The 23,168-nt window shown below is 34.8% G+C and overlaps 1 protein-coding gene across 1 annotated transcript in view; it reads right to left on the bottom strand.

Annotated features, from left to right (window-relative positions):
• Nucleotides 1–17,019, bottom strand: part of dally (division abnormally delayed protein) — a 284,242-nt gene extending 267,223 nt beyond the window's left edge. Inside the window, exon 1 of the mRNA XM_073981790.1 lies at nucleotides 14,812–17,019. Coding sequence (XP_073837891.1) covers nucleotides 14,812–15,181 — 370 coding nt within the window. The 5' untranslated portion in view covers nucleotides 15,182–17,019. The remainder of the gene's footprint in view (nucleotides 1–14,811) is intronic.
• Between the last annotated feature and the right edge of the window lie 6,149 nt (nucleotides 17,020–23,168).

The raw sequence follows: 23,168 nt of genomic DNA, 5'->3' as shown, positions 1-23,168 counted from the left end.
AGACCATTTAAATTTAATTTTTATTAATTTTCCGTTGGAATTGAGCAGAATCGAATATCGAACGGTCAAAGATTTTTTAATATGAAAAAGGAAAACCTAAGAGATCCTCAGAAAGCCATTTACACAACCGATACGTCTTATGAGCTGCGTAACTAACAGTGAAACCTGTCGCATAATTTGGTGGTTGTGTGGGAGTCCCTTCGGGTTTCATTTTTCATATTCAAAAAATCTTCGATCATTCAGCTCAAAACCAGCGAGAAATTATTAAAAAATATATATAATTGTCATTATGGTTGTTACTATAACTCGTTTAACCACAACTAGTTTATTTAAAAAAAATTGTTTATAATAAATTTTGTTTCGTCAATATTTTGTACACTTAAAAGAGCAAGTGATATATTTCCCATCCACAAAAAATTAACAATATATTTTTTATTTAGTTTATGCACACATCATCTATTTTCAGGCGCTTTGACCCTGTTTTACACGTTCTCGCCCACAAATACAAATGGACCAACAATAACCACAACTATAACAAGAAAAATGATTAATAACTAAAACAACGCATAATGACGTCTTTATAGTATTGACCAACAAAGCAAAAAAAAAATAAACCAAACTATAAAATGAACATGAACAATTATTTACTTTTCATGTCCGTTTTTTCTTTTTTACTTTTAGTGAGGTGCTGATAAAATAGATCAAAGAAAACATTTGAAAATCAAAGAATAGAAAAAAAACAGCACCAAAAAGATGTGTGAAATGGAAACAGTTTTGATGTTGCGAAAATCTAACAAATTGAAAATGAGATGAATGTTAAAAATAGAGAGGCATTAGAATGATCTCAAAGTAAACTAAATGGGTTTATATTTTCTTTTGTTTATTTTTTGCAATAATATAAAAAAACGGGGAAGCAAAGGCCCAAAAACTACAAACACGATCCAAATTTTTCATCCATATTTGTCGTGGTTTCTATTTATGACTACTCTGTGGTTTGGTTTTAATTCAAACTTTTGGAATACAGAAAAGAAGTCATTTGAAAATACAACTTATGACGGTTCATGCAGAAGGCGAAAGGCGAATCTTCGATGTAAAGTTCAAAAATTGTCTCGAAATTGTATTTGAATATAATGGCAACATATTTTGAAAGCAGGTGCCTATAGAATTTATTTGCTTCGGATCTCCGTAGTAGAATTTTTTTCAGTTTGGCATTTTGTCTACAGTTCCTAATTTTTTTGTAAAATTACTTTTGTTGTTTAAAATTATTGATATTTTAATTTATTATCCCAACTAGTACAATATATTGTAATACTCACGCTCCGAAATCCACCGGACTTCATGAAATCCTGAAATACACGCCGTTGTTTACACTTATCTTTTGTTGATTTCAAACATATCTCAAAAATCAAGGTAAATGCATATGCGCAGCTGATCGAACATGAATGAAAAAAAAACAAGTCAGAACGGCGTTAAGTTCGGCCGGGCCGAACTTGTTATACCCTCCACCACGAGTTGTATTGAAGTTAAATGGAACAATTAGTTTCCTTTCGTTTACGAAGAAGACTAAATACCAAGTTTCAGCAATTTCAAAATACCGAAATTGGGGAGGTACCGTTCTATGGGGGCAATATCAAAACTTCGATCTATGCCGAAATTTTTTTTTTTCGTTCTGTCCCACGCCACTCACACCCGCCCACCCGACCGAGGGGGGCCACCTCCCCATAACGTAGGGAACGCGTACACCCCATAGACTGGACAATGGAGGCTTAGTAGAATGATGGGATACCAAATGCCAAATTTCATCCATCTCGCTTGAAGGTTGTGGCCACAAACCTTCAAAATACCGAAAATCCCGTTCTATAAGGGCAACGAAGACTAAATACTAAATTTCAGCCATTTATGTGGAACCTTCAAAATATCGTAAATTGGGATGTACCGTTCTATGGTGCTATATAAAGGCGTGGACTTACACCGACAAATTTTGAGTGGAAAGTTTAATACACCCAACGAAGACTAAATACCAAATTTCAGCCATTTCGATGGATCGATGGTCACTACCTTCAAAATACCGAAAATCGGGAGGTACAGTTCTATTGGGGCTATATTAAGGCGTGGAGCGGTACCGAAACAATTTCTGGGGGAAAGTTTTATATCACCAACGAAGACAAAATACCAAATTTCAGCCATTTCGGAGGATAAAATATCGAAAATCGGGAGGTATTGCTCTATGGGGGCTATATGAAGGCTTGGACCTATACCAACAAAGTTCAGAGGGAAAGTTTAATACTCCAAATGAAGACTAAATATCAACTTTCAACAATTTCGGTGGAATATTGATGCCACAAACTTCAAAATACCGGAAATCCGAAGGTACCGTTCTATGGGGGCTATATGAAGGCGTGGACCTTTACCGACAAATTTTATGTGGAAAGTTTTATACTCCAACGAAGACTAAACACAAAATTTCAGACAGTTCGGTGGATTGTTGTGGCCACAACCTTCAAAATACCGAAAATCGGGTGGTGCCGTTCTATGGGGGCTAAATGAAGACGAAGACCTATACCGAAAAAATTCTGGGGAAAAGTTGTATACCCCCAACGAAGACTATGTACCAAATTTCAGCCATTTCGGAAAGATAATAAAGCTAAAAGCTTCAAAATAGCGAAAATCGGATAGTACCGCTCTTGACCACTAGAAACCCTAAGTGCCAAATGATGGCCAATTCGGCCGGAACATGTAGCTAAAAACTTCAAAATACCGGAAATCGGGCGGCCCGCTATATGGGGGCTATAAGAAAACGTGGACCTATGTCCATAATTTTTGGTGGAGAAGTTTCTTGCTCACTGGGAACCCTAAATGTCAAATTATAGCTAATTCAGTCCGAAAATGTGGTTAAAAACGTCAAACTATCTGAAATCGGGCGGTACCGTTATATGGGGCTATATCAAATCGTAGACCGATATAGCCCATCTTCGAACTTGATCTAAGCTCAGACCAAAAACACATGTGTACGAAATTTCAGCGCTGTAGCTCAACTCATTCGGAAGATAGCGTGATTACAACAGACGGACAGACGGACGGACGGACAGGGCTAAATCGACTTAGACTTTCACGCTGATCAAGAATATATATACACGGTCGCAAATGATTATTTCGATGAGTTACAAACGGAATGAAAAACTTAATATACCCTAAATGTTATGGTGGAGGGTATAAAAAATTAACAAATAAAAAATTATTGTATCATTGAGAAAAAAAATAGTGGGTAATTCCGACTGATAACTGTTGTATTCCAGAATCCGCAAAATAGTACTACTTGCACTATTTTCCCCTTTTGTGCTGGACATGTGTTTCCGTAGTTAGAAAACTAGTAACACTTGCGCTTCTTCCTCCTTTTGTGGATATTTCGCGCAAAAAAAAAAATTGTCAGCAAATGAAAACTACGGTCTGAATTCGCCTCAATTCGCCTTTTGGATCACCTTGTTGAATTCGCCTTGTTTACAATTTTATGTGAAAATTTTTTAAATTTCTAAAATAACATTTCCTGTGTTAAATCAGCAAAATTCTTATAGAATCATAAAAATCACATTCTGACCTCAATCGCCGACATTGTACATGGTCAAAATCATCTATAAAAATAATGCCTAAACTATAACCCCTTAATGTCTGAAAAATAACCCAATCAAAAAAATATTTTCTATAAACCCTCCATCAGCAGCATTGCTTTTTCAAACACCCACCCACACAGCCAGCAAAAACAATCACATAATCCAAAATGTCCATTAGATTTTGTAGTTTATCTACTTTTCCATTGTTTTTTATGTTTGAAGAGAATTTTTCTTTCATGTTTTGTTTTATGTTCTTGCCATTTTGTTGTTTTTGTTTTGTTTTTACTAACTCATTCACTTAGCCAACTACCTACCTGAAATAGTGATTACTTAGAGCCCTTTGATCTTTTTTTATTTTTTTTTCATTTGAAAAGTAGATGACCAGCCAAGTGTGGTGTCGGCGATGGTGTAAAACAGGTATCAGAAAAAAAACGTATATTGTGGAAATGTTTTTCTCTCCTCTTTAAAAACTATATAAAATGCCTGCCAAGCTATTATTGTGGGCAATTGTGCGTGGTAGTTGTTGAATGGTCTTTCGTTGCGTCCGTTTGTCAAGGTCAGATAATCAGTCCATAACCATTATTATTTTATTATGTACATACATAAGATTTGTGTTGAAATCAAGTGTATAGGTATTTGAAATACACACAGACATACCTATAGATGATGAAAAATTATTTCCCTAAATTCCAGGAATTTAACGGAAACATGATTTCATTTTTATTTAGATCAGAAAATTGTTTTTGGTTTAAATCTTAGAAGAAAAATCAATCAATAAACTTTTAGTACGCCAAAAGTTTTCTTTCAAAATTGTTTCAAAACGCACCGACCGATTTGGGAGGTTCCATCAAGGCCTACACGAGGTCTAGAAATAAGTTTGCCAACTAATTTTGTAAACGTTTCAGATTTGGATACATTTTTGCCTGATTTCATCTATTTTATGCTCTAAAAACTTTATGTTTGTCCAGTTCTGAGAAAATTTGACGGAGTTTGGAAAGTTTGCCAAATTATTCAGATTTGAATATATTTTCAGAAGAAGTTTAAAAATTTGACGGAATTCGGAATATATATAAGTTTGCCAAATTATTCAGATGTGAATATATTTTCAGACGAAATTTGACGGAGTTTGGACTATAAATAGGTTTTCCAAGTTATTCAGATTTGAATATATTTTCGGCCGATTTCATGCACCAAACACAAAATTAGACAAACATGAAATTTTGAACATTCTCTAAATTATATTGAATTCGTAGTGGTGTAGATTATCGTACAGTCAGCCCGCCTGTTGTATCCCCATAGAATGGTACCACCCGATTTTCGGTATTTTGGTAGCTGAAATTTGGTATGCAGTCTTCGTTGAGGGTATTAGACTTTCCGCTAGAATTTTGTTGGTATAGGTCCACTCCTTCATATAGCCCACATACATATAACGGTACCTCTCGATTTTCGGTATTTTGAAGGTTGTAGCCCCAATATCCCACCAAAATGGCTGAAATTTGGTATGCAGTCTTCGATGAGAGTATACAACTTTTCACCTGAATTTTGTCGGTATAGGTCTACGTCGTCCTCGGGTCCTCCCGATTTTCGGTATTTTGAAGGTTGTGGCCACAATATCCCACCGAAAGGGCTGACGTTTGGTATTAAGTACCCATGGGTGTACCAAATATTCTAGAAGAGAATTATCAGCATGGGTTCACCTCCAGATTTTCGGTGTTTTGAAGGTTGTGGCCATAATAGCCCACCGAAACTACTGAAATTTAGTGTTTAATCTTCGTTGTGGATATAAAATTTTCAAACAGAAAATGTTCGTTTTTTTAATTTTTTCTCGTTGGAATCGAGCTTAATAACCGTTTATTTTTGCAAGTGAAGAAGGAAAGCCGAAAATTCGAACCCACACAACCACCACTAGATGCCATGCAGTTTCGCCGTTTATAGAGCGGCTCATCAGACATATTCGCTGTGGAGTGGCTTCTCTGTCATCGAACTTTTCTTCTTTCAAATGCAATTTTTGTTTTTACAACAACAATGGGTATTTGCCCATTTTTGGGGACTGGCACTATGCAAAAATAAACGGTCATTAGGTCGATTCCAACGAGAAATTAATTAAAGAATTATCTTCGCCCTAATAAGCAAAAAAAAAAAAAAAAAGAAATTTTTCGTTATTGGTGCACGTCTTCAGATAGCCCCATTTATTTTATTATTTAACAGGAATAACTGAAATTTGGTATTTAGTCTTCGCTAAAGGTACAAAACATTTATACATGTACAAAACATCTCTCGCAAAAATCAGACAGTGTATGTCCACGATTTGGTATAGCCTTCATATAAAGGTGCCCCATTTAAGAATTTTTGAAGATCTTAGTCACATTTTTCTACCAAATTGATTGTTAATTGCAAATTTGTATTCCCAGACTTCAACAGAGTTCGTGGTAGAGGCCGAACTTAACGCGTTTCTAAAATTCCTAAAATCTGTCTATCGGAGCTATACCAAAATCCGATCCGATTCTCGCAAATTTTTGTAGGATTCGTTTTTTACCCACAACAATAAACTGATAAAGTGTTTTCATCGATCGGAATAATTGTGCCATTTAGAGAATTTTCGTGAAAATTGATCTTTGACAAATTACTATGGAAACAAAGATCGCAAAGATGAAATTAGAAAAGTTTGCAAATTGTGAGTATATTCTATAAAATGACGTGTCGGGATATATACCAGACCTAACTGCCCCATTAATAATTCATATTGCGTTTCGATTTATTTGAGACGAAATGGCACCACCTTTATTTGATTTCGTTATTTTTTGTATGTATGCAAATACAATATACATTGATATCTATTCAGAACCAACTAGATAAGGTGTATAATAAGACACTTATACATATTTGTATTATGCCAAAAATATCAGGTTTATCATTAATTTCCATTGAATTTATTTCGTATTTTTTTATTTGGATGAAAAATACTTAATTACTGGACGGCATTAACTTTATTATTCATAGGTTAATATGCACATATGTATGTATGTATCTATGAAACAAACAGAAAATTATTGTCAAAATTATAAAATCAAATAAATTCCAAGAATTTACAAAGCTTAATGGAAAAATATTTGTCAATATAGGTACTCAAAAGTAATTAAATCTCTTCTTCTATTTTTAAAACGAATATTGTTAGAGACTAATGAATGTTGTTAAAAACAAATCAATTGGAAAATTATTTTAAATTTCCCCCCTTAGATTGGATTTCATCGAAATACCAATACCCTGAAAATAGATTCCCCCCATTAAAGTATGTACACATTTCTATAAAAGCCCATACAAATTTCAAAACTTCCATAACAGCTTTCCAACAAACAAACAACCCTCCTCTATGGCAATTCATTTCTTTTACCTTTCGCACATGCTTATTGGCCCCGAAGTATAAATACTAATGCGAGAAAAGAAACGATAGCATTATCAAAATAACCGATAATTAATAACCCATTAAAATTGTTGGCATTTAAACTATCTGTCTATCGTTTAGAATAATAAATTATCCAAACGGTAATAGTGTTCCGAGTAGCAAGAGCAGCAACAACAGTCGACGGAGGTCGGTAGACACACACAATTAACAGACTTCCATTGTTGAAAACGTGGTCCAGCAGCAGCAGCAGCAAAGGAGAAACAAGAAAACGGCCAAGAAACTAATACTAGTTCATCATACTCATATACGAGAGAATTCAAAGTGAAATATTTCCAGTGAAAAAATGAGGCAAAATAATTAAAAATGCTACGCTTCGTTGAGTCAAGTCTACCATTTCAACTTTAGTTGCTTGCTCTGATGTGCTATGCTCTACTGAATAAGCGGATAATTTAAAAATAAATGAAAGACACCGCCCGTTTTTGGGAAGCTAAACTGGAAATAGTTTTCCTAAGCAAACGAATTATTTGAAGACATTAAGAGCGGCAACTTTTATTGTGTGGGGAGGAACGGACGGTGGTGATAGATAGAATTACTCAGTTTTTATCAAAATATACAAATTAAGAAATGAGAGAACTGTCATAGTCATCAATGAAAAGCAAATGCATTTCATCGCTTGAAATGCATATTTTATTGATGTTGACATTTGTAGGCTTTGTGTCAATGACGCTGATGCCATTAGAAGCCAACCAACCATATATTAAGATCAACACATAATTTACATTAAGAAATCAGCATCTGCCCAAATTAGATACATTATTAAAATTTATTTTGGGGGACATTTTGTCAAAATAGATTGACCTTATACTTGTGAGAGTATTCGTATGTGATAGTGTAGTGGCAAATTTACAATTGTATTGGAACTTCTGTGAAATCTTTTAATTTTATTTTTTCTTTGGTCAGATCTTAGTCTGTTTAGTTTGGAAAGGCTAGAATTGTAGGTATCTATCGATATTTTAATAGTTTCAACCAGGGCTTCGGAGTCGGAGTTGGAGTCGGAGTCTGGAGTCGGAGTCTAGCAAATTTTGCTGGAGTCGGAGTCGGAGCCGGAGTCGTGAAAAAAAGCTCGACTCCGACTCCGGGCAAAAATCTGTTCTACATTTATCAAAATTTGTCAAATCAATTTAAATTATTTAATTGATCATAATTTAAAAAACTCCTAATCTCTATTTTGACTACAAAATGTATATCGGAAACATTTTTGGGTCAATTGATTGGAATAATGTTAGCATGTTCCAAATATACCTAGGGAAAATCTTTTAGAAGATTTACAGGCCATTTTATAGAAGACTCACTGGTCTTCTCTTGTTGTTTTTTATTAGAAGTCATTTATGTCTGCTGCGAATGAGCCTGTTGGACTTCTATGAAAGACCTTGTTGTACTTTAAGGGAAATCATACGAAAGACCTACTAGACTTCTTGCTGAATTTGTATGAGAAAAGTTAGAATCTTCTTAAATAAAAAAATGTGTGTGGTTATCTATAAGTAAACCTACTTAACCATTTCTCTTCCTATGCTATCCTGTTGTTCTTTGATGAGAAGAGATCAAATGATTTTTCGATTAAGTCATGCATCTAGGATAAATTTGTCAATATATTTATGCTGAGAATTGAAAAATATTTAACAAATTGACTTTAAATTATGAGCATTGCCTCTATAGGATGGTGGATATATAAATTTCTAGAACAATTTAATCATTTCCGATTTTCAGTTCGGCTTAGCCGTACTAAACTTTGGTTTTACTTATATTCTTTTTGAGGTGGTAGACAAAAGAGACTTTCTACCATAAGATACTAACTTGTCATTCCGTTTGAAAAACATCGAAATATTCGTCGGGAACTTTATAAAGTATAAAGATGTAAAATTGCCGGTTTAGGATTACGATTTATTATAACGGCACGGCCCGATTTTATGTATTTCATAGGTTTTCTTTTGTCACATTACTTGGTGCAATACGTAAAAAATAACTATGGACGGACAAGAATCCGAGATATTATCCTTGAAGATGTATCCTTGTATGTAGGCAAAGGCCTACAAGTGTAAATCAAAATTCTTAACGGTTTGAAGAAAATTATCCCTTTTGACATAAAGGTTTCAGGTAACCTTAACCACGAAAGTGTATGTTAAGTGTATGTGAGGCAGTACGCTATTTTGGTCTTATATCACGTTGTGGTGTTAAAATATCATTAATTTTCCATAATTAAAAAAGATACAAAGAGTGTTACCGGTCAGTAATTATGGTAATTTGATATTTCGAGTCTCATTGGGTACATAAGTCAAATTCGGAAAATTGTAAATATACTCGTACGTCGGTGTTTATAAAGAGGAACCTTGTAACGATACCGTCCGATTCCAGTTGCTTTGAAGGATTTTGCTACATGTTCTGAAGTGTGAAGTATGCTGAATTGCTTGTTACTTTTTATTCCGTATTGTCAACGTGAAAAATACGAACAATATAGGTCTATGTTTTGGTATTCTCCCAATGTAATATATCTTGAAAGTTCAAACTGAAATGACTGTAATTTAAGTTGTGAATTGCATTTTATCTATTTTCGGAGTCGACTCCGGAGTTGGAGTCGGAGTCGGAGTCGAGAAAAAAATTGGACTGGAGTCGGAGTCGGAGTCTGACCAAAAATGGCTCGACTCCGAAACCCTGGTTTCAACTATATTCCGTTATATTGTTTAAATTAACGTGTTTTCGAGTTTCTTATGTACCATGGCGCACCTATAATTATATGAGGAATATTTGACACATGTAAACTCTTTCTCCTTCCCATGACTTTTTTCTAGTCCAAATTTGGCGACATTTTCCAAATTGGATCAAAATTAGACAGAATTTGCATGTTTGATGCATCAAATACCTCAAATCGAGCGAAAATATACATATATGGGAACTATATCCAAATCTGAATCGATTTCAAAACAATATGGCAAACTTTCAAACAAAAATGCAAATTCGGTCACAAGTTTCAAATTTCATCAAAATTGGACATACATAGTGTAGTTGGCGCACCAAATACCTCAAATCGGAAGAAAATATATATGGGAGCTATATCCAAATGTAAATCGATATCAATATAAATTGGTAGACTTTTTTCTAGTCCAAATTCGGTGACATTTTCCAAATTGGATCAATATTATACAGAATTTGCGTGTTTGTTGCATCAAATACCTCAAATCGAACGAAAATATATATGGTAGCTATATCCAAATCTGAGTCGATTTTCAACAAAAACAACTGCGTCCTTCCCATGGTATAAAAAAGAGAAAATTGAGAAAGAAATTAATAAATATAAATTAATATTTTTTTGTAAAAAGTACCACGGTGCGCCTTAACTAATTTTAAATGAAAGGTGCTTATACCTGGGAAGTTTTTGCGGATTCTGAAACTACAATGTTCATAAATGAGAAAAATCAAAAAACAAAAAAATCGTCGCAGAGATTTTCACGATTTTTGCTTGAAACCCGCAAGTACTATTGAAATGGGATTTGAGCAAATGTTGTAGCACTGAAAATTCTCTACAAGACCCTTATGATATTTTCGTAGGTTTTATCATTTTTGAGATAAAGAAGTTCAAATTGTGACAATGCAATGACTGTATCGTCTCCTTATAAAACAATGTCTTGAAGGGCGCACCTTAACTAGCTTTGAATGAAAACCACTTACATCTGGAAAGTTTTTGCGGATTCAGCAATGTTCATAGATGAGAAAACTATAAAAACAAGAAAAATACCCTGGACGGATTTTTAATAAATCGCGGTCAAAGGACACATTTTTAGGTTTATTTTAGATTTTCAGGATTTTGCTTGGAAACGACGAAACCTATCGAAATATGAATATGAACTATATTTGTCCACTCTTTCGGGTACCTCTCACACAAAATTTTGGGATAAATTCACTTTAAGGCCCGCTCTCGAATCAATTTGATCTCTGTTGAAGCAAGTTGCATACGTCGGCAAGAGTTGTTTCAGAGGCTAGTCCATACTTCTTGAGAAAATAGGTGCAAGAAACTCCAATATCAACGTGTGTAGTGGTTGGAGCGCAAGATAACTTTTGAACGGATCAACCGATTCGGTCCAAAATTTGGACTTCGTCATGTTTCGTCCAAACTTAGTTTCAGTTCGAAGATGGGCAATATCGGTATTTCCCCCAATATTTAAAAATGTCAATAAAATGGTATGCACGTTATATCTTGAACGGGGCTACCAATTTGGTCCAAACTTTTGATCTCCTAATATTTCGTCCAAATTTAGTTTGACTTCTAAAATGGTCCATATCGGTCCTCTCCTTAGGGTACCTCCCCCACAAAAGTTCAACATTTATGTCTAAGTGCAGTTTAGGGTCTGTTCGAAGATCCTTGGGAAATGTATACCGATTCAGTTCGTTGTGGTCCTGTTTACAGCGAAATTTTGATTTCCGTGGACAAGTCCATGCTACCTGGCATACTGATCCAAAAGTTATACTATGACCCACTAAAGTGACTAATGTGCGCAATATCAATCGAAAAGATATGACCCCCAAAATAAGATCATTATTTATTTCCACGTTTATCTCCAAAAAGGGAATATTTTTGTCGGTTCGGCGAAAATATTCCATAATTAAGTGATTCTTGTAGTTTTCAACGTTTTATTACATTTAAAAGAATTTCACTTTTTAAAATTATATTCCGTGCGGAAAATTCCGAGGGAAATATTCATGTTTGCACTGGTACACTTAAATAAGACCAAAAAGGTGCCTCATCGAAATGATGGTTTAGATCCCAAGCATGTACCAAATCTGTTCGACACAATTTTGGAAAAATTTTGCCATTTTCGTCGGTTTGTCTGACTGGCTGGTGCGCACGTTAACTCTCGAACGGATCAACTGGTTTGGTTCAAAATTTGGTTTCGTAATATCTTGCTAAGACTTGCTCACGAATCTTTTTGGGTTTTTGCAACATTTTGTTCTTGGCGCCCCTTTTATCGCGGTTCAAGTCAGGGGCAAGTCCATATTTCTCGAAGAAAATGGCACGAAAGCATGTGTTATGGCTGGTGCGCAGAACAACATTCGAACAGGATACTGCGTTGATCCACATTTGATGTCGTAATATTTCTATCGGACCACTCCTTTTGGTATCTTCCCCACAAAAGTTCAAAATTTGTTTGCTAAAATGATACGTGTGGTATCTGTTAAACGGAGCAACCGATTTTTGTCCAAACTTCGGATCTCATAATATTTTTTCAAAACTTAGTTTAAGTTCGTAAATGGGTCATATACAAAGTACACAAAAATTTTTTATAAGTGCAGTTCGAGTATTCTTTGGAAATTTTTACCGAAAGTATTCATTGTAATCGTGTTTACAGCGATATTATGTTTTTCGTGGGCAAGTCCATTATTCCTGACGTAATGGTAGAAATGCTCTATACGGTAACCAACTGAAATGGTTGGAGAGCGCGATATTTTTTAGAAAGGAATGTCTCCCAAAATAAGATCCACTTCCAAAATGTATTTTGACAACAAATTTGTAAAATTTTTATGATATTAGAAAATGTTTTGAGATGAAAAATTATACGAATTATCAAGGGGACAAAAATGTGTGTAATTTTTACGAAATATCGCGACTTTTTCAAGGGCCCGACAGTCTGTTACGAATTATCGAGAAATATAATATAACTATTTCTGAGAAATAGTTATTTTTATTCAACAGAAATTTGCAAAAATTACGTATGTACTTTCCAAAATATGGAAAAATTATCATCGGGAAACCAACGAAGACGAAGTAATCTATATGACTACGGCAACAATTTAGTAACACAGCCGAACATAGAAAAATGTGAGATTTTGAAAATTAAAATTGGGTGGAAATTTTCTGTTGAAATGAGGTAAAGTACGCATCAATGTAAAAATAAGCATTAACCTATTCAAAATCAAATTATTTCACTCATATGATTATACCGGGTAATTTAGGAGCTAGGAGCTTGAGAAGGCCGATCAATGTTAGTGGTATCTATGACAAGGCAGGATGCTTTTCTTTCAAAAAATGTCAAAACCCAATCAGAACTTAAGATATGCCTCATGAAAATCCATAAAATCCAACATTTTTTAATCAATTTTGATATTAATCTATTGTTCTACTGTTTTAGGAGGATACCCCATTTTTCAAACGCATCAGTTTCCATAAAGATATTAAATCTGGGTCAATAATATATACATACATATGTATGTTAACTTCAACATTAAAAAATTTCGATCAAAAATTAAAAATTGTATAAAATTTGCGGGATTTTTTTTTTTTTTTTTAATTTGTAGTCTTCAAGCTTTTCAAAACACAGTGATGCGAAAAAAATCTCCTAGAGTTAAAGCTTTCAGAAAACAATTGTTCTAGTTTGGAAAATTTTGCTAATTTTCACACATTGTTTCATTGGGTCATATCTCTTGGAGGTGGTAAAATAAATTCAGTCGAATACTTTTCAGGTGGCAATTTTTAAACAAAATATTCTGTCTATAACCTAATAATTCGTCGGTCCCCAAGTGCTACGTTATATAGAAGTTCGACTTTATAAGTAAATTGTGTCAAATAGTTAATGCGGAAATATGACGTGAAGAGAAGAGTTTTTTTAGTCCATTTGACTTCTAAATATTATTTACCCCCTGTTTTTGTAACTATTTTTTTGTTCGTTCGTCTATATTCGTAATAATTTGGGCATCCATAGCTTAGCCCCTAGATGACATACAGATCTAGTTCTTCGTAGACACGTTCTATATCTAGTTAAGAATTCCTCATTCAAAAATCAGCATTCCACATTTGGGCTAAGGCGAGTAAATCGATCTACAAAATTTGACAATTCGTGTGAGAACATAATTTTTTTTTTACAAAAACAGGAGGTTAATATATCGTCACCTGAAATGCCCAAAGACGTAACCCTCAAAGGGTTACGTTGAGGGTTACGTCTTTTGGCATTTCAAGTGACGATATGTAAGTATCGTGACGTTTGACAAAAATTTCGACTTCTAGAGCGACTACAAATGGACGGAGTGAGACTTGTTTTCGCTATTTTTGAGCTAAGCCGAAAAATCATATATCAATGGAAAGCTGAGAAGTTATATGTATTTTCCAATGAACTGTAAATCATGTTTTCTTAGTTTGCTAATAAACCAGACCTAAAGCTGGCATTCCAACTATTTCAATTTGTGGCTCCATTAAAAATCCAGAAAAAGCATTTCTACCTAAGACCAACTCCCAAATAATTAGAGCTTATTCCATTCTTTGTCTATTGTCCAGATGGATGTGTATATCGTCACCCAATGCCCGAAGACGTAACCCACATGAAAAACGAAATTCTTTTTTATGGAATCTGATACCTAAAGCTTAAATACATGGTCTGACAAAATTACGTCTTCGGACATTTATGATGATGTTTGTTCATCTCTGAATAAAAATTTATTTTATATAAATTTATATTAAATTTTACAATGACTTTTTAATAGTGCTGGAACATCTTTCCAATTACTGATTTATGACCATCCCTTAATGATTGTTGATAAAAAAATGTGACATCATTTTTTTTAACCACAAACAACCTAAGAAAATTTAATCTTCAAAATTACAAAATGTCTATCATAATGATTCGCAACGGAATCAGGAAAAAAACAAAACAACAACAAAATTGTCACCACTAATCACTTTAATCCTAGATAAATGTTATACCACCCGCATTCTTTATATCCGAGCCAGTCAGCCATTCATTTATTTTGCCATCTTACCTTTTTCATTGAAATGTTGGGGCAACTGAATATCTATCGCCTCAAAGTCTCCACGAACATCATTACAATGGAGTCCATCCTTTGAATTGGAATCACGACGCTGCAAACGACGATTCCGATTATGATGATGAAGACTGTGTGATTGATGATGATGCAGAGACGAGGCCTGATGATGATGCGGTGCTTCCAAATAGCTGTTGGTGGTACCCAAATCATGTGAAAAATCCAAACTCTTGGCTGAGGCTGATGCCACAAAAACTGTGGCAAAAATGGCAACAGCAACAACAACAATGAATTTCATTAAATTGTTGTAAATATTTTGGCAGGACGAGTTGGTGGCTGAATGCCGTTGTTGAAGATTTAAAGCCATTTTGATTTTGGGAGTAGTGATTTTGTAATTGGGGAGAAACAATTTTCAGATAATGTAAAATTTTTTACTATTTATTGTTCTTGCTTTTTTAATTTTTGTAATTTCAATACAAAATACACAAGTCGATCAAATTTTTATTTGAATAATATTTGCACAAAATTTTAACACATTTTTATATTATTTTTATACAATTTTTTCGGGACACATTAATACAAATTACTTTTGTATGGCCCTTAGAATTTTTTGTATGTATTTTTTATTTAAATTATTTTCTTTAAACTTTAAGGTGGACACCACACTTCACATTTCTGATAATTTGTTTCGATCTTATTTTTTTTTTTTTGTTATTCCCTTTTTTCGTTGAACTTTATTTGTTGTATTCTTCTTCTTACTCTTTCTTTGCTTTATTTTGTTATCTTATCGATTGATTTACTCTTTTCTTTACATTTTATTTTTGTAATCTTTTTTTAGTTGTATTTTATTTTTAATTTCTTTTTCGTAAATTTCTTTAAGGTTTTACTTCTTTGACGTGATATTGCTGGTTGTATGTGTGTGTTTAGCCGGTATATTCCACTAGTTTTTTTGGTGGGGGATTTGGCTATAGCTCAAAAATTTTGTTGTTAAATTCAACTCACTACAACAACAATGCCAACAACAAGGTGACAGCGTGGTTAACAGAAGAATCGGTAAAGCAGAGTGGAAATCATTTACACGACACTGCACAAGATTACGACAAATACGCACTCACACAATCACTTCTATGTTGTACTCTGCGTAGCAAACACTCTCGTTTACTCGCCGCCACACTAGTATTTTATGCCAGAGACTACGACGAAGGACCACGATGATGACGAGAACAAACAACGTTGGCTACTCAACTCAACTGAATTGTGGAGCATTGAAAGAACAATGATGTCGTTGCTTTTGGTTTGAGATATCACAAACGTTAGCGTCGCAGTCGCTGAGAAGCTGTACTGCGAGAGAGTATGAGCCGAGAGAGGTTATGTACTATCTGGCTATGGTGGTATGAAGCTAGGCCAGACACCACGGCTGTTTTGTGAATACTTTTTTGTTTTGTTTTTGTTATTTTCGTTTCGTTTTTTTTTCTAACCGGCTCTTCTTCTGTTATAGTTCTGGTTTGGGGTTGTTTGTGTAGTTGTTGTAAAATTGTTGTTTGTATTTTGGGAGTAAAGAAGACGACGAAGTAGGTTGTATGTTACGCAGGTTGTTTGATTATACAGTCAGTCACTAGCCCCATCAAGCTCACACACAAAAGCACCACATTGACAGTCAGAGCTAGTTGTGCAGCCAACCAGAATTATCTTAGGCCAGGAGACCAGTTGTAGCGGGTGGGGGGACAATCACAACTTGTATCAGATGTTATTGCCAATGGAATTAGGGGGGTAATGGCTTCTTTTCTCTGCCTCTCACTTAAGTTGTGATACACCACGAATCATCCAACTTCATTCAATGTCGGCATAGCAAACTTCTTGCCAATGTTTCATCTTAATTTCTGATGTGGGAATTACACTTGAATGTTTTTTAAATTTGTTTTGAAACTTTTATTTATTCATTCACCAGAATATTCCACCGTTTAACACCACTTTTTTGGGATAAATTCAAAATTAACACAAAACACCACCTCACATAGTGGACGAAAGCGATGCTAGGTAGGTAATTTATTCTGTTGTTACCAACTTTAGATATGAAGTAGGTAGGTATTTCGATATTATCTACCCTTTTACGCCGACAAACATTCAATTCAAAACAATATTTTTCGAACTATCCGTCAATAATATTTTTGCCATCCAAACGCATTGAAAACTCGTACTCAACTAAAACATGTTGGATGTGTTAGCTAGTTTCTGTTATTGCTTGGTCATTCGGTTTGACAGAAGACGCCGCAGCGCTGCTTATTTTACAAATGCTTCATACGTGCTGTAGAGGTAATAACATGTTGGATATAACATTTAGGTTGTATGTTGCAATTCATTTAAAGTGAAACCTGAATAAAATCTACAGGTCACCAAATAAATAATTTTTTATAATTTGCTATTAATTTATGAAGTACGAGAAAAAATAGTTTAATATCTCGGGTTTGATATGTGTAAGGTTTTAGACAAATACTACAATATTGCTGTAATAATAATATTGGGTTTTCCATTTAAAAATTATATTATATACGAGATCTAATAATGAAAACGCGAATATTTATCACCAAAAATAATTTTATTTTTTTTTAAAGTATTCTCCAGCATTATGTTTGAGATAGCACAAACACTTTGTTCCACCGATCGACACGGGATCCTACGAGAACAAACCCATTTTTTGCGGCCAGGTGTTCATGCAATATCGAATATTAGTTGGTGTAAAAATTGCCCAAGGATGTCTCTATCTCACGGTATATAACTTGGCAACCTTGCATTATCCGTTGAAGCACGGCTTCGATGTTTTCTGGCACAACGACCATCACTACCTTCTTTTTCGTACGAGCGTCCTTCACGATTGAATTGATTATACCAGTGTTTTCACAATGCAGGATGACCTTTCATTGCCGTACAAATATTTAATTTCATCGATGCACTCTTGCAAAGAAAAATGAAAGGTGCTTACACCTGGGAAGTTTTTGCGAATTCTAAAACTACAATGTTCATAGATGAGAAAAATAAAAATACAAAAAAATCGCCGGAGGGTTTTTTGAATAAAACGCGGTCAAAGTTCACATTTTTAGCTATTCACCATTTGCTTGGAAACCGCAAGTCTCATAAAACTGGGATCAGAGAAAATGTTGTAGCTGTGAAAAGTTTGGCCATTCTGATATTTTCATAGGTTTTACCTTTTTTGAGATACAGAAATTCAAAATTGGACAATGCCCTGACTGTATCGCCTCCTTATAAACAACAAGTTAGAACGGCGAAAAGTTCGGCCAGGCCATGTTATACCCTCCACCACGAGTTTTAATGGAGTAAAATGGAACAATTAGTTCCCTTTCGTTTATAAAGAAGAATAAATACCAAATTTTAGCAAGTTCGGTAAAACAATGTGGCTAACCTTCAAAATGCCGAAATTCGGGAGGTACCGTTCCATGGGGGCTATGTCAAAACGTCGATCTATACGTACAAATTTCTGGCGTAAGTTTTTTAGACTCAAAATAGCGAAAATCAAGAGATACCCTTCTATGTGCGTATAGGAACCCGCGGACCTATACTGATAATAACAAATTAAAGTCTTTCGGTGGGATATTGACGCCACAACCTTCAGAATTACGAAAATCTGGAGCTACCGATCTATGGGGGCTACATCGAAAGGTGGGCCTATACTTTCAGTCGGAAAGGTTTTTACCTCTCGTGGTCACAACCTTCAAAATACCGAATATCGGGAGGTACCGTTCTATAGGGGCTATATGAAGGCATGGACCCATACCAATTTTCAGCCATATCGGAAATCGGGTGGTACCGTTCTATGGGGACTATATGAAGGCGCGGACCTATACCGACAAAATTAATAAGGAACGTTTAATACCCCAAATGAAGACCAAATACCAGCCATATCGGTGGATTATTGTGGCCACAACCTTAAAAATACCGAAAATCGGGAGGTACCGTTCTATTGGAGCTATACTAAGGCGGGGACGTAAAGCGAAAAATTTCATATGGAACGTTTAATACCCCAAACAAATACCAAATGTCAGCCATTTCGGTGAATTATTGTGGTCACAACCTTCAAAATACCGAAAATCGGGAGGTACCGTTCTAAAGGGACTATATAAAGACGTGGACCTATACCGACAAAATTCGTATGGAAAGTTTTATAACCCCAACGAAAACTGAGTACCAAATTTCACCCAATTTGGTGTGATAACAAAGCTAAAACCTTCAAAAAAATCGGAAGGTAACGTTCTATGGGGGCCATATGAAGGCGTGGATCTATACCGACAAAATTCGTATGGAAAGTTTTATACCCCCAACGAAGACTAAGTACCAAATTTCAGTCGTTTCGGTGTGATAATGAGGCTAAAACCTTAAAAATACCGAAAATGGGGTGGTACCTTCCATGGGGCCTATATGAAGGCGTGGACCAATATAGCCCATTTGCAATACCAAACATATTAGGAGTAATAGAAACTTCTATACCAAATTACAAAGCTCTATCTTGAAAATAGCGAGCTGTATCTTCATTTCAACAGACGGACGGACGGACATGGTTATATCGACTTAGAATTTTACCCTGTTCAAGTATATATAAATACTTTATAGGGTCTCCGATGAATATTTCGATGTGTTACAAATTTAATTATACCCTCCATATTATGGTGGAGGGGCAATTTCCAAATTTAAACTTATACATATATCTCAAAAATGGCACAACCTAGGAACAAATTACAAAAGCCAATATTGTAGAGAATTTTAACAGCTATGAGATTTTTTCTATTCCCAAACCTAAATATGTGAACTTTGATCGCAATTTGTTTAAAAATTCCTCTTCCTATTCGGTATTTTGAGGATTGTAGCCACAATTATTAATCGAACTAGCTGTAATTCAATATTTGAGGTTCTTAGGGTCACCACACTTCTTCACCAAAAATTGTCAATATAGGTCCACGTTTTGGTATAGACTCCATATAACGGTAATTCTCGCTTTTTCGATATTCTGAGGATTTTAGCTACATTTTTCTACCGAACTACACTGTGGCCACAAAACTCCACCAAAGATTTTCGTTATAGGTTATGTTTTGGTATAACCCCCATATAACGATGCTTCCCGATTTTAGGTATTTTGAGGATTTTAGCTACATTTTTCTACCGAACTACCTGTAATTTTGGGTGCAACTGTGGTGCAATGGTATGCACACCTGCCTTGCACGCTAAAGGTCGTGGGTTCGATTTCCCGGCCATGAAACATCAAAACATTCGATATTTCCTCAGTATTTCAGCTATGCAAACTTCTCTACAAATGACGTCTTAAGACACATCGTTCATCATTGTGCAAGTCTCCCTTGTCACTTAAAGGATGTTTGTGGAACAATTATACCTGTAATTTGACATTTGAGATTCACAGTGGTTACAAAACTTCTCAACCAAAAATTGTCAACATATGGTATGGTATAGCTCCATATGAAGGTACCTACCGATTTTACGAAACTACGTGTAGTTCGACATTAGAGATCCCCTTGTGGCCACAAAACTTCAACACATATTGTCAGTATAAGTCCATGTTTTGGACCTTTAAACAGTACCTTCCGATTTTCGGTATCAGGATTTTAACTACAATTTTTAACCAAACTCCAGCAATAATTATCAGCATAGGTGCCATGTTTAGTATAGTCCCCATAAAACGATAACTGCCGATTTTCGGTGTTTTGGTGATTTTAGGTACAAAATTAAACCAAACCAGTTATTTTCAGAATTTTTGAACGAACTACCTACCTACCCACAAAACTTCTCTACTAAAAATAAGCATAACTCCCATGTTTTGGTATAGCCCACATATGTACATATAGTATCTATAGCCTCCAATCGGTACCTCCCCATTTTAGGTGTTTTAAGAAGTTTCTCTACAGTTGTAACCGAATTATCTGTAATTTGGCATTTGAGGTCCCCAGTGATCACAAGATGTCTCCACCATAAATTTTCAAATCCACGCTTTGATATAAGACCCGTATAAAGGTGCCGCCCTATTAGAGATATACTTAAGTACATTTTCTGGCCTAATTTATATACATACGTGGTCGTAAAGTATCTCCTCCTAAAATTGTACACAGGGAAGAAAACTAATTATTCCATTTTAGTTAAGAATATTTCATGGTGGAGGGTATACAAATTTCAACCCGGCCGAACTTGATCCTTTTTACTTGTTATTTGTTAAAATGTATTCAAACTGCGAAATCGACTAAAGCGATTTTTGTACATCCGATTTTTCAATAGAATGCATTAATCCTTTTCAACTGACATGTTCTTTGTTAAATTCCAAGATCTATGAATCATTGGCTACATTATAGGATGCGACAGTAAAATGTAAAAAATGCATATATTGCTATGCGTATGCTATTTCGCCTATCTCCGTTAATTATTACATCATTCCATGGCGTTTTAATGGTCTATAAATAACATGGATGTAGAATCACGTTCAATTTTCAAAGCAAATTTTATACGTCGTGATTCGTTATAGTTTCCAGATATGTATGTATATGTTTCTGTAAATATTATACATATGCATTAGTGTATATATAGTAATAAAATTTCACAAATTGAAAATTGCGGAACCAAGCGTATTTTTCTATATCTCCGATTGCGACAGCTATACATTATCCGCGGCAAAGAAAATGAATAGAATTAGCCCTGTTCCTTTACGTTCAAGAATCTTCAAGTTTTACAACTTTTTACTCGAAAAGCGTTTCTTTACTTCAGACACAATACAATTCATATGGGAGCAGTTTTCAACTTTTACTACTTTTGCCGGTTTTACCATTTTCAGAAGTAAAGGAACAGACCAATTGTTTCTCTCTGGGACCCTCAACTCCGCACTAAATTTCATGGGAATCCGATCAAAATTGTGATCGGGGCTGGACTCTTGTTCTATGAAAATTTGAAATGAAAAATATTTCCTTTATTATCTTTTTCATTTGACAGCTGTTTCCTTTATAAAAGTTTTCGTTTCACAGAATTGAGCCCATGTAGTCTGATTAAAAAGTCTAGAAGTTCAGATGAACAGAGTAATTTATTCATAAGAAATATCAGTGGAATCTAAAATTTTTCACACTTCTGCAGATTTCATAAAAAATACTAAAAAACATCATCCTTACTTTTGCTCTCCTGAAAATTTGCCATTTAAAATTTTGTTAACATAAAGGTGTAATTCTTCCTGTGTATTACCTAACATTTATCTATTTATGTTCTATGAATCTATCGGCCTTCAAACAACACTCAACTGAGATACATTTTTTCATTGATGCAATTCGATTTCATCTTGGAATTGGACAAAAACAATATCCCTTGTTCATTCATTTCTGTATGAAAAGCAAAGGTTTCTTTGCAAGCATGTTCGATTACAACATGTTGTTTCAGTTAAACAAACGTGTGCATTCATTAGATACTTTTGTGGTCTTTGAGTATCTCTGGATGTTTGCAGTCAGTGCAAAGAAAGAATCCCATGTTGTCTGTCTGTCCTTTATGTATGTATGCATGTACCTCTTTTGTCGCTTCTTCATTTACCTGTTCATTGTTGAATTTTTTTTTCTGTACGAACAGTGTTTAAAATTAAAAAAAAAAAAATAACAAGTTAAGGTGATGATTTTCGCTTTAAAAAAATATTTGCTGTAGGACGATTACATTAACTTTAGCTTATTAACAATTAAAATAGCGTTTATTCCCAGGTCAGGCAATGTGCGCTTACTGAGAGCAAGTGAGCGAAAATTTCAATGTAAAATGCATTGAAATGTATGCAGAATTTGAGTATGCTCAATTAAAAGCTGTCTTCATCAATTAAGGAAACGGGCGGCTGGAGTTATGATTTAAAGTTCCTCTTCTACATCACTCGTGTCTTCCGACACACCGCTTATGGCTGTATCACACCATATGCTTTTTCACATGTATGTTGTCACTTTGGGTATACTAATATACTGACCAGCTGATACATGTGAAAAGGCATATGGTGTGATATAGCCAGTAGGGGAGTGAAATCCCTTTTTTATACCCTACACCATAAGGTGGGGTGGTATAATAAGTTTGTCATTCCGTTTGTAACTATTCGAAATAATCATTGTAGACCCCACAAACTATATATATTCTTGATCAGCGTGCAATCACTCTAGCGTCCAAACGGATTGAAGTAGGTGGATGAAATTTTGGTAAAATCTATTATATATACGTAGGTATTGAAAGCGGGCTATGTAGGTCCACGTTTTCGTATAGCCCCAATACAAAGTGACGCGTCGTCGTTTTAAGAAATTTTTATATTTGTCCCACTTTACCACCAAATTGATTGTATT

Source organism: Musca autumnalis, unplaced genomic scaffold (genome assembly GCF_047663935.1).
Source record: "Musca autumnalis isolate F117 unplaced genomic scaffold, ASM4766393v1 scaffold_4, whole genome shotgun sequence".
Taxonomy (NCBI): Eukaryota; Metazoa; Arthropoda; class Insecta; order Diptera; family Muscidae; genus Musca; species Musca autumnalis.
Note: the sequence above shows the minus strand (reverse complement) of the source record. Positions and strands in the feature narration are given on the sequence as shown.